The sequence below is a fragment of the Alosa pseudoharengus genome, unplaced genomic scaffold, assembly GCF_046254945.1.
Source record: "Alosa pseudoharengus isolate Yale_2024_CS ecotype anadromous, Long Island Sound unplaced genomic scaffold, YU_APseudo_1.1 YU_APseudo_1.1_scf_14, whole genome shotgun sequence".
NCBI lineage: Eukaryota > Metazoa > Chordata > Actinopteri > Clupeiformes > Clupeidae > Alosa > Alosa pseudoharengus.
The window spans coordinates 29,138,932-29,151,980 of NW_027468609.1; the positions used below are offsets into that span (position 1 = coordinate 29,138,932).

The 13,049-nt window shown below is 39.9% G+C and overlaps 1 protein-coding gene across 3 annotated transcripts; it reads right to left on the bottom strand.

Annotated features, from left to right (window-relative positions):
* Nucleotides 1-1,301: 1,301 nt before the first annotated feature.
* dusp11 (dual specificity phosphatase 11 (RNA/RNP complex 1-interacting)) lies at nt 1,302-7,547 on the bottom strand. 3 transcript variants are annotated; one of them, XM_076284572.1, is made up of 10 exons: nt 7,388-7,547; nt 6,946-6,997; nt 6,764-6,839; nt 6,550-6,681; nt 6,145-6,268; nt 5,976-6,036; nt 5,838-5,884; nt 5,389-5,464; nt 5,133-5,300; nt 1,302-1,785 (listed from the first exon to the last, which is right to left on the bottom strand). In XM_076284572.1, exons 1-10 carry the CDS (start codon nt 7,500-7,502, stop codon nt 1,440-1,442), a joined length of 1,197 nt encoding a protein of 398 aa, XP_076140687.1. In that variant the 5' UTR covers nt 7,503-7,547; the 3' UTR covers nt 1,302-1,439. The 3 variants fall into 3 exon arrangements, with proteins under 3 accessions (XP_076140687.1, XP_076140689.1, XP_076140688.1); XM_076284574.1 differs by having other exon boundaries at nt 6,946-7,045; XM_076284573.1 differs by having other exon boundaries at nt 6,946-7,050.
* Between the last annotated feature and the right edge of the window lie 5,502 nt (nt 7,548-13,049).

Genomic DNA, 13,049 nt, shown 5'->3' on the forward strand with positions numbered 1-13,049 from the left:
CATTTAGAATTAGAATTTAGAAAAAGTCCTACTCATTGTCTATAAGACACCCAACAGCCTGGGGCCCAAATATATTATAGACATGTTTGCATAATATAAACCTGATCTTGAGGTTTCATACTGGAGCTGGTCTGCTGGTAGTGTCCAGTGTCAAAACTAAACAGGGTTAAATGGCATTTAGCCACTATGCCACCCACTGCTGGAACCAGCTCCTAATGGAGATCAGATCTGCCTCAACCTTAGCTTGTTTAAAGAAATAAAATAAAAATGGCATTCAATTAATTTGTTGACTTTTGGTAGGGGAGTTATAAAATTATTATTCTGTTTTTCATATTTTATTTACATATATTTTTGGTATGTTTTTGATTGATATTATTTTGTCTATTCCATATATTTCTTATTGTCATCATTGATTGATCTGGTGTCATATGCATAAATGTAAGGCACTTTGAATGACCATTGTGTATGATAACGTGCTATATAAATACATTTTTACTTGAACTTATATAGTATAATTGAAGCATGACATATACAAATGTTAGGAGGTAGAACGCAATCTGGTGTGTAAGGACTAAGTTAAAAGCTTCATTAAACCTTTTATCATACTTTAGCTGGGATAATTTCTGATTCAGAAATTAAGTTATCAAAGTGACCTAAAAAGGACTGATTCTGTACAAAATTAGTGAACACTTGCTATTTTAAGAAAATGTTATCCAGGCATGCCAGCATTTTTTTTTTTTAATTCATGATGTTTAGACCTACTGTAAATAGTACAAATCATTGTGACCTTCTGTAGAGCATTGAATGGAAACTGAATTACCAACATTGACCGAAGATTACTTTCCTTGGACCAACAGGAAATTTTAAAATTACATAAAATAAAAAATAAAAATTAAAAGGCACTTGAGACGAAGATCACTTACATTGCTCCTGGAAAGGCTAAAACTCTCAGGAAAATGTATTTAGGATAAAGTCTATCCATATAGCTACAAGCTGCTTGCTTGCCCATGGTCTAGGAAGGCGAAATCACTTAAGTCTGCAACGTAGCCCATAGCCTAAACCAGATTAAAAAGTTTGATTAAAACAGAAACCAAGGCCAAATGGTCGAATCCAGTCATGCCTTAAAACAGCCTGGAGTTAAATGATGCTAATAAATATTATGTAAAATCCATAGAGAAACAGGATTCTCCTTGGTTGTTCAACCAAGTAAATGACAGCCCATAGCAGCAATAGCCAGTTGTTTTCCTATATTCCTATTCCAGTAAGACAACACAATCTCCATAATTAAGCCAGCCATAGCGTTCAGAGAATGCATAAGTTATATGTAATTTTTTTGTAAACATTCTCACAGAATTTGACTACCACGTATTTGTCGTAGTGTTCAATCGGCAGCTTTGGTACACATAGAAACAGCACAGCTTTGTTTCTTCTTGCCGCGGTCAAGTCCAACGGTCCCGTTGTCCGTGCTTGTGTGGTCGGGGCCGGTCCCGGTCCCGGTCCCGGTCCCGTGACTTCCGCTGGTGCCCCTGTGGCTGGTGCTGCTGGGAGCCTGGGGAACTCTCCTGTGGTCCACTAAACCTGTAGCGCGGTAGTATCGGGTAGGGAGGAGCGCAGGAGTGAGGGGGTCCCCTCCTGTCTCTGTCCGAGGGATGATGCCTTTGGGGCAGCCTCATGAATGGAGGAGGGTCAGGGAAGAGGCCAGGCCCAGGGTAGAACCCAGGAGGAGGGGGCAGGAGGCCTGGACCGCCATTAAACCCATGGTTCATCCCCCAGTCATGAGGAGGTCTGGGCAAGGGCAGAAGGTACAGAAGACAAATTATACAAATAAGCCCAAGTAAGTCCAGGTAAAATTAGAGTGGGTACAAAATACGAGGTAGAAAGCTACCTTAAAGCAAAATTAAAAACTAGATTTTTTTCTCCTAAACCCCCCTTTGAGAAAGAAGGAGCAATAAGAATAGACTGAAAGTGAAAGAAAAGGTATTTTGAGATCTTAAAAGGCGCTCTGAGCGATGTCACACGTTTTTTAGGCTAAAACATTTTTTTGTCAGGTACAGCAAACATCACCTCACCATCCGCTAGCTGCCAGTGTACTGAATACACTGTAACAAAATGTGATCTCTGTGGAACGCCAGGCTCCAGAAACAGCAACAAAAACAACCTGGGCAAACCTGGCCCATAAAAACATAAACTGTTCCAGCAAATCACCGACGGGATGTACGTCGAGAGTTTCAATTGCACAGGAGGGAGGGGGAGGGAGTAGCAAGCTAGCTCTCTGTTTTGTTTGAACGTTACCCAGCATTGCTTTAACTTAAGTGGACATTAAAGGGACACCAGGCAACGTTTTCGTGTTAATTACTCATCTTCGCAAGTCGGTATATGGTTCAATGACTCATTACAGGGCGAATGAAGACTCTCTCGCCTGCCCCTACTGCCTGTAGGAAGAATATCCCGCTTGCAAGTTCAGTGTATTGTACCCGCCGACCGAAGCAGACCTGTTTTATTTAGAGACAGGCTAATGAAACGTTAGCGATTGTTGCAAACGTGTGTATAATGGCAGAGCCGGCGAAGAAGCAGCGAAAATCCTTGACGGAAGATGCAAAGAAAAGGAAAAGAGCTTCAGACCGCGCAAGGGGCAGTTTCGTAGAGAAAAAGCATCAGGCTTGCCTGGTGTCCCTTTAAATTGGACATGGGCAAACTGAGACAAGGAGGGATATTTTTCTTTTTCTTCTCAAACTATTCCTACCTACTTAATCATCTTGACCCTGGAGAGGCATAGGGCCTTCACATTCTTCATTTCTCTTAGTCGCCTGCAGCTCTTTTAGCCTCTACCTGTGAATGGAAATTCTAGTTGAGTTTTTAAATCGTAGCGTAAGCTACTTTTTTTCGATGCAAATCTCAAGCGCTGTTGACTTTGCTGCCCTGTGTAATGTCTTCTGTTAAATATGGTTAAATTGATGGGATAAGGAGCTCACATCAGCTGAATTGAGATCTTCTAGTTTGATACCAGAGTCCATTGTATGTTTCTTGGTGGATTCATCTCTGTCTTCATGTTCAAGTCGATAACCAGGGTCAAGATGACTGCCGAAGGCATACACCCCTCACCAACTCCAGATTGTACATCAAATGGTTCTGAGGTGAATGGTAAATTACTTGGCACTTAGTGAAATTGTACAGCCCGTGTGAAATGTTGACAATTTTGCCAGGGCTCACGATGGAATGTCAGGCTAAATAAGTGTCTCTATATAGCCCTGTTTTATATAGGATGCTTATATAGAAAGCAATACAGGCTAATCATTTATATGTAACAATAATGGCTGACATAATATTTTCCTTTATTGAAAGCTAGATTCATGAATCGTCAAAGCCATGTCGGGCAATAGGCTATGGTTTAATTCAGCGCCTGGTTGTTCACTTTTCATTCTTGGCCACAGCCTGTTCAGGTGGATTTACTTCATCCTGTTTCAGAAGCTAAGCAGTGTCTACTGCAGTCGGTAAGTGGATGGGAGACTGATTGGACTATTGCTGGAATAACACATCAAAGGAGTGACGGGATTATGTTGCCTAATCCTATTTTATTGTATTGAATTGAGACAAACAGAAATGCATTTTTTTTTTGCAACACTTATAATGTAATAAATGAGAAAATGTTAAAGCTTTGCCATCGTGTTGAACGTTGTAGGCATTCTCTACAAGAGTCCGTGGCTGCTATAATTTGTGATTGTGTCTATTTTAAGGTCTTTTCCTTCAGTTATGTTTGGTAGATCAAGAATTTCTTTACAAAATGCTCTTTCCATCTGTTCAGTTGTTTATCCAGTTGACTGATCATGTTTTCCTCTTTATCCTTTACTGGTTTATATGCATTGCATTTACTGTATATTTATTGTATATCAACTATATAATTTCTAGCCTTTTACTATTACTCCTTATTTCTTCTATGTAGAGTTTAGGAGAAACAGGTCAGATCTCAATGAAAGCCACTTTGTGGGACAAAGCATTTTTTGAGACAAAAAATGTCCACCTTCCATACTGCTTAGAGTACAAAACACCGTAGTACATTGGCTAAACAATTGACACCTACTTGGTTAATGTTCAAATGTGTGCCATTAGCTGTAACAAATACTACTAGAGCATACATGGGCAACATACGGCCCGCGGGCCACATCCGGCCCGTGGGCTTTCCCTGACCGGCCCGCGTAAGGTCTGTGAAAGAACAATAGTCAAGAGCCTAGCATAGAGATAATGCACGCAAATCAATATCGTTGTTTTTATTTTGAAAGCGACTGCTATTTGTACGCCCATACATTTGTGCGTGGATGCATACGACGTAAACACCCTCACTGTGTTTTGTGTCTCTTATGTCTGCGTCGCTCACCACCGCAAAGGTTGTTAGAACGAACTCCTACTGCTGCTCGTTGGCGATACGAAGTGTTCATTTCAAAACGTTACTGGCAGATAGACAGTTTACAATCGGATAACCCCGTAATTGTAACCAAAATATGTCTGAGTTTATTTGCAAAGCTTATGTTAGCGAACTAGTATGATGCTACTACCCACAGGTTGCTTGAAACAGCCGGCTCAACACACAGAGCGAGTTGACCAATCACAGTTATGTGCATAAAGTTAAAGCAAAAACATAGCCTACATTTTTAAAATAGTTTTCTTTGTGCATGTTGATTAACTAATGACAGCCTACTATTGTCTGCTCCACATTTTCGTAGTCTAAGTCTGCATAGAGTTAATTTAATGATGGTAATGATTTAATGATGAAATATTGCTGAGTGTTGATGAAATGGTGGCACAGGCCTATCGGTTGTACTGACTCCTTCACATTTTTTATATCAAGTTTTGTTATGTCTTTGAAAACTGAAAAAAAATAGATTAAATATTGCTGTTTTTCCTTTGTCTCTCACATTTTCATCTGTTCTTATGACTAGTAAACAAAACCATATGATTTACTTAATGTTATACAAGAACAGAATAGAATTGAACAGAATTGAGTTCAGACTTGAGTTCGGTATTTTGGGTCCGGCCCTCCTCAACAGTCCCAGTTTGTCATGTGGCCCCTTGGGGAAATTAGTTGCCCACCCCTGTACTAGAGGAACAAAATAATATATCTAGTATAAACAACTTACCTAAAACTATCTTCATATGGCACATCACAGTCCCTATGCCGTGGTCTCTGGTTCCTGAAGGGTGGGTGGTGTTTAGAGACCTGGGTCTGGACGAAGGGGGCATTGGGATGTCTCTGGTTGGCATAACCTTGGACAGGCTCTTGATCTGGTTCCTGCATACCTTCATTACTACCATCACAAGACATTAGAAGGCTCCTGTTACTGAGAGTCTTGGGCTAATATAAAGGTTGTAAAATAGAGCCAACTGACGACAAACCTCCTCTTAGGCCCTTGCTGCAGGTCATCAATGTAGTTTTGTCTCTCTATGTTGTGTCCTCTTGATGTGTTAAATACTGTAAGAAGAGGAAATCAATCAGCATTCTATAGTTTCAGTTACCATTCATACCCATCATTTACATCAAGAACTTCCTATTAGCAAAAAGACACATCTGAAAACAAGTGGTTAACAGTGCCACCTACTGGTGGCATGATGAGCTTTCTGTACATGCCACGAGTCCACTTCTATCTCGTTCTTTTTCTGTCTTATAATGGTTTGTGGATGAGACTGAGGCCAAACACAGTCACCAAGACAACCTCCATGTAATAACTGAGGACTAGGTGAATACTCACTGCCACATGAGCTGGAGTTATAAAGACGATGCCCTCCCCAAACACACATGCAGGAAAGCACAGACATATTCTTCAGTGTGGAACTAAAACACTTACATTCTATGGCTTTCTTTGGTTCAATTCCATCTACATCAATTAGGTACCTACAAGTGGAGAGATATATGTATTCCTGAGTTTGATACAGTACATAAGTCAGTCAACCATCTGCAAACACCTAATCAAGCAGACACCAACCTGCACACAAGGTAACCTGTACGATTCAGCCCATGGGTACAATGGACACCAATCAGCTTATCTATGGTTGAAAAGAACAGAAAAACAGTTGACAGGCAGATCACAGAAATCAAAGGGAATTTAGACTTTAACAGGCCTACTGCTGCTAAAGTTGTGTTAGATGACTTGCCGTTATCTTCGTTGTCATGTAAAAATCTTCTAACTGCCCTCTTGAAACTGAGGATGGTCGGATCACTTGGAACCTCATGTCCAGCAGTGAAGATCTTCACGTAGTACACAGAATCAGGCAAATCCTACAAATCACACGTGTAGAGTTACATACCACAGTAGTAAAGCAGCATGAGAGCATCGACAACAATTCATTTTCATCAATTCAGTAAAGTTATACATTTATTTACTGTCAATGTCAAAGTGCAAGCAGAGTTCAGATCAGCTTGACACAACTAGAAGGGTGCCCCAGCCCTCACATGCCCTGGGGATTGCACATGTGGCAACTTCTACATTTCCCTGTGGATGGGTTAGTGATTACTAGTAGTTGGTTACTGCAAGCTTTCAGGACAAATGTTACTCTTACCTGTGGCTTGTAGTAGCGTGTTGTGAAAGTGAGATCAATGATGAGTCCCAGCTGTTGCTTCTCCTCCTCCAACACATGTACAAGATCATTTGGACCAAATGCCTCGGAGGCGGTCAAGCGACTTAACAGGGACTGTGAGAATGCATGGCGTCACTTTAAGATCAACGAATTAAGATACATTATTCCAAGAAAGCTTTAGAGCATAATTTCTTACCTGTTTCAAAGGGACCTTAAAAGCAACGAAGCGCGTTCCAGGTATCCTTTTACCCACAGCCTTGTAATCGGTCCACCTGAAAGATGTATAAATTAGAGCAATGGGGTTAAATGACGGATGGTCAAGGTTAAAAGCTGTGACTTGTTCATCACTTCAGCATAAAGTCAGCCTTACAAACTTACCTATCAGGGATACCATTCTTCTTGTGTTGAGAGTGAGACATTCTTTTTGCATCTGTAATTTGATCACAGGGCCCTCAGTAAGCCAACATTAGCTAACGAACTGTCCTACAGGAATTTAAATGATAATATTAGTCACACAATAAGAAAAGAATAACGTTAACATAGCCTAGAATCACTTAACGTGAACGTTCACCAGCACAGACATAGCTATGGCGATCTAATATACGCATAAATCATTTAATTCGTAATCGAAACGTTTAGCATATTGGTTCTAACAATAATTTGTATTGCATTGTTGTATTGTATTGTTAGATCGTGCGACTCCAGCTCATGCTCCAGCTTCATTAACAACATTAGTTAGCATTAGCTATTATCTCTGGCTAGTGCTGCTAGCCTCAGAGTGACATGACTCATTTGTTAACATTAACGTTAGGTGACTTACGCGTGGTATGAATATCCCTCTGAAAAGATGTACGATAACACAACTGGAATGCTTTTACAAAATTCCTACAAGTCACTGTACGACTAAAGACGAGTAATGGACGAATCCCACGCATAGCCTACTGAATTCAGCTAGCTTCTGGTGATTCTGTAACACGTTCGGCAACACGATGCACACGTCACATTAGTTATTACTGCCCCCTTCTGTGTCGGAGGTGTTAATGCCCCGGTTACACAGTGTATTTACAGGTTTTACAGGTTTTTTATTAAACCGTGGTGAATATTTCTAAAATCTTTGCCGCCAGTCTGACCAAAACAGACCGAGACCTCCTCTAGGGTGGCCAGACGTCCTGCTTTTAGTCCAGTAATTTTAAGCCAAAATAGAACAAATTGCAACAGAAGAAAACTTAACTGATTTTGTATCCTCAATATGTCCTGAGTAAGGGAAAAAAAGCCCCAAAGAATCCCAATAGGGGAAAGTTTAGAAAAATACCTAAATATACCCTTTTCATGCGCCTATAGGGGAAAAAAAGTAACCTTCACATATCACCATGAAAATTACTGAGTTGATTACTTACATCAAGACAAACAAAAAATGTATTATACGTTTTTTGAAATTGTTTGTTAACATGGGCAAACAGGGCATAGTGTAATTATGTATAGCTAATAGTGACCCAAAACATTTGACAAACAAATTGTCCAAGGCATGGAGGAAGATAATACATGTCTTAACTGGTATTATATCTCATCTAGAGGGTATATGCGTATAGAACATATATAGTTTATGGTGTTTAATTTGTTTTCCCTGGACAGTATAGGCCAAAATGTATCCACTTTACACTAGATTTACCTTTACAGAATAGAGGGCAATGTATTGTGCATGGCATGGAGGAAGATTCGAAATGTCTTAAATGGTGTTATATCTCCTCTACAGGGTATATGCTTATAGAAAATATATAGTGTATGGTGTTTAATTTGTTTTCCCCGGACAGTATAGGCCAAAATGTATCCATTTTACACTAGATTCGCCTTTACAGAATAGAGGGCAATGTATTGTGCATGGCATGGAGGAAGATGGGAAATGTCTTAAATTGTGTTATATATCCTCTGGAGGGTATATGCTTATAGAAAATATATAGTTTATGGTGTTTAATTTGTGTTCCCCAGACAGTATAGGCCAAAATGTATCCACTTTACACTACATTCGCCTTTACAGAATAGAGGGCAATGTATGTGCATGGCATGAAAGAAGATGAGAAATGTCTTAAATGGTGTTATATCTCCTCTAGAGGGTATATGCTTTCAGAAAATATATAGTTTAGGGTGTTTCATTTGTTTCCCTTAATAGTGCAGGCCAAAATGTATCAGCTGTTCACTTGGTTTGCCTATACAGAATAGAGGAGTATGTGTTATGCATGGTATGGAGGAAGATGGGACATAAGTTGATTGATGCTATATTTCATGTACAGTTGTATTTCAAATACGAAATATAGTATTTTGTCATTTGTATTTTATTGCGTTGAAGGAAATGGCTCTGTATTTTGTATCAAAATACTTTATTGGTGTGTATTTTTACTGCAAAATACTATATGTGAAAAACACTAAAAAAAAAAAGTAGATACAGGTGTAATGAATAATTGGTAATTAGGCAACAATGGTTTATGTTTATCGCAATCAGCTAATGTGAGAACAGCTGTGTTCAACGACACATAGCTTTTCAGTGACGCTCACTCGTAGCGCGCTAAGAAGACTCAAAAGATATATCTTTCCAAAGTTGTTTATGTTTCTAAGTAGCCTATGTTCCCCGAAGTGTCCCTTAGGAAGCTTCTTAACACGCTGCCTCTTACGTTCGACGTTACAAAGGCGCTGTCCCAAGTGAAGGTGCTGAATTAGTTGGCAGCGATTGCTCAGGAATCGATTTTCTACTTCACGCAAAGGTGCTTGACGGCGTTAAGAAAGACAACCCGTTCTATATGAAAGGTCAAAGTAACAAAAATAAAATTAAATGACAAAGTAAAATGTCATGTAGGCTAAATCAAATCACCAAGTATCAAATTTAAATCTATCAACGGTCATTACTAATCTAATTTGATTAGTATGAATTTTGAATTACGTTAAACTTGAAATCAATTGAATAAGAAGTTGAATTAATTTGAAGTCATTACAATTACATTTCCCTGTTGTTTTCATTTTGAATGAGAATTAATATTTGGACTTTGGTGTTTAGACTGTACTGTCACCTGTCAATCATGCTCTGTCTCCCGCCCCCCCTCCACTGAATCGTCGATTTATCAGGTCTTTCGTAGGGCCTAATAGTTCCCGGTTTCATACAGAAAACAATTGTCTACTGTCTACTGGCAGAGCTAAAACGTATGTCAACACTAAAATTCACCTGATTTTGCAAAAACTCAGCGATATGATGTCAATTTACTTAGCCTACCTCATGTAGTTCAGCTCCTGCCTCAGACTCAGACGAAGGCTCTGGTGATGGTGATGAAAGAAACCGGGAAACTATTACCAGCCTGGGGTGGGCATAGTTTTGATGAGTCGTTTAAACCAGTGTTTCCCAAACTTTTTTTCTGGCGACCCACTTTTTAAAAATGACAGACCATCACGACCCATTTCACTTCAAATCTACCCTGCAACCACCAATATTGTTTTAGGCCACAGGTTCTCCAACTTTTCTATGCCTCCCCCAACCATACATTGCTATAGGATCCCTGCTTTGAACACGGTTGTGTTGCATTTTGAGCACCATCAGCGTGAAAAGTTGGAAATGACTACTGAAAAGATACGTTTTAATGCGCATCTTGGGGAAATGTTCGCATGTTGTGCAGTCGTCATTCGTCAGCATAGTAAGCTGTTCCTGTATTTCTAAAAGAAAATGTTGTAGGCTACGTTGCGTTGCAGACAAATGGGTCCATAACACTGTGGACGTCAATTCCAATGTAAACAGCAAATAACTCAAGTCGTTATATTGTATTGGTGTATTATATTATATTGTATAGTCGTTATATCAGAACAAGAGGCGTTTGCGCAATAGCCGGAAAAATTCGCCTTTACTTTGGAGTTAGCGAGTTAGAAAACGAGAGGAATAGTTTTTAAAATGCCCATTTAAATTGTAGACTATAATGCACTGTTGTGCATTTTAAATCAGAAATAAGAATGTGAGGAGGTTGCTATTAACTTTAAAGATTGCATCTGCAATCGAAACTGTGCAAATTGAATGGCCTTACAGTATGTCCGGTCTATGGATGTCTGCTTTAGTTGACAGCGCGGTCACTAAATTTGAATCGGTAAAGTTGAGGAGCTGGTATCTATTAATGTTTGTGCAAATAGGCGGATTCATGTCCCTTGTAGTTTGCAACTGCGAGGTACATGGCAGGCGCCCCACAGAACGGTTTCATTTTGAGAGGTAGATATCCATGCTGGCACCCCCTCTGCGGTGAGTTCGTCCCCCAGTTTCATGCGCCAGTTTCATGAGCTTTTATGACAAAACCGTGACTGTGGTAGTTAACAATCTACATCCTAATAGAAAACTGTTAGCTTTCCTGGTATCAAATGACAAATGGTATCCGTTAGGCCTATAACACAACATCAATTGTGCTGGCGACCCAAATAAAATCTCCTGCGACCCACCCGAGGGTCGCGACCCAGACTTTGGGAAACACTGGTTTAAACCATACCTGTCAACACTCCCGTTTTTCCCGGGTTTCTCCCGTAGCCTATTTCAAGGTCATCTCCCAGCACCCTCCCGTTTTGTTATTTCTCCCGGAAAACTCCCGTCATTTTAAGATAATTGATCCATTCAGGTTGCCAGATTGTGTATGAAATACACCCTACACATACACGATCACTTAGTTTCAATTTCAACCGTTTTGTCATAGGCTAAAACCTGGCAACCCAAATAAGGAAGCGGGTGCCGACTGCGCAGCCTGAGTCTCGTCGTAAGCAAGCGGGCTAGTTGAATGGCCTACTCCAGAAATAGCTGTTGTGAAATTGTTGGGAATTTAATTGATTAACACATCACATAAACTGTTATTGAGTGTTGTTGATACACTGAACTTGTGCCCAACCAAATCTGACAGCAAGCAACTTTGGCGTTTTGGAAGTAGACTGCAGGCAGGCAGCTGGCGGATACATAACTGGCATGCGTAAGGTAATGGTAAGGTAAAAGCAACGACCGAAATGCAGTGTTAAAACACGTGTAGCCTATGAAACGTATTAAATATGCACAGATCCGGTATAAACACTGAGCCCCCCCCCCGAAAAAAAAATCTCCCGCTTTTGGAAAGCTAAATGTGGTATGCTTTAAACATTGGTTCATTGTCGTTTTCGATGATTTGCCGACATCCCGGCGATGTCTTGCCAATGAGCAAACGCTTAGGTGACGTCTTCTAGTCAGGGGGCCTATATGGTTTCTGTGGGTTTGAAATGTTAATTTTTGGAGAGTGATTGGACTGTCTTTAGAGGTCATTGAACATGGAGAAAAATTATGTCTCCATTTCTTTTACCTGTTTCAACCCTATTTTCTTTTAATTGTATATTTCACTGTAATTACACCATACATTTCGCCTAAATCACTGGCTAAGTTAAGGGAACCGTATGTAAGATATTTATTTCAATTAATCATAAAATGGCCCTGATATGTCACTAGACTAGAAATCTTGTTAATTTCAAATACTTATATCACTGACAACAGTAGTCCGGCCAGGATATTGTCATTTAAAAAGTTGCAGCCCTCAACTGATGTTGATGTTGTGTTTTGTCATGTCATGTTGTGTTTTGGCCTGATGCGCCACCTTCTATCTACTAATCACAAAGTCAGTAGTGTTTCGGCATCAGGGTTGGCAACCTTGAGTCAGGGGGGAGGGGGAGGGGATACACCAGTTTCACCAAATACACATACTCACAGGCTACATAGGGATCTTCCACTGACCTCATCCACAAGTGTTAAAAACCTAGGAGTTATAATTGACCAGGACCTAGCACTAAATAATCACATAAAACAGATCACCAAAACTTCATTTTACCATTTAAGGAACATTTCAAAGATAAGGAAGTCCTTATCCTTACCAGATGCCGAGAAATTAATCATTTTGTCACCTCAAGACTATTGCAATGCTATTACGCTGGCTGTAATAATACCTGTCTAAAGAGCTCACAGCTTATACAAAATGCAGCTGCTTACACACACAAAAAATATGAACACTGGCTGTTAAAAGTCATTGACTTCAAAATATTACTTGTATCTCTTGATTGGTAGTCTGCACTGATGCAGGTTCAGAAGATGGTCTACCACGTCTTTTCTGAAGACACTGAGTCCTGCCTGCTTCACATGATTTCTAGTAGTGAATCTTATCTTCATGCTGCAGATGCTCACTGTTTCAGGTGGATTTGTAGCAGTTCTTGTGCCAAACTGCTTTGTTCTGTTGTAAAATAACTGCACTGTAACATTGTAATCGTTGGCTGATCTGTGATCACCATTTTCCATACTCTCTCATGGACAAAATCAAGAAATTTGGCATACGTCTCTAGTGATGGGTCATTCACCAGTCCACACATATCTGCCACTGGATACATAGCCCAAAATCTGTTTCTTTTAGAATATGTGTGCCATCACCTGACTAACAGAAAGACACACCTCAGAATATAACCTAACT

Bases quoted from the DNA above. Each gene is read 5' to 3' on its own strand.
- dusp11 (XM_076284572.1), bottom strand. From the start codon at position 7,502: ATGCGTGGGATTCGTCCATTACTCGTCTTTAGTCGTACAGTGACTTGT. The intron at 6,269-6,549 runs GTAAGAGTAACA...TGTGATTTGTAG, and splicing joins CACGCTACTACAAGCCACAG to GATTTGCCTGATTCTGTGTA. The intron at 1,786-5,132 runs GTAAGTTGTTTA...GCCCTTGCCCAG, and splicing joins CCATATGAAGATAGTTTTAG to ACCTCCTCATGACTGGGGGA.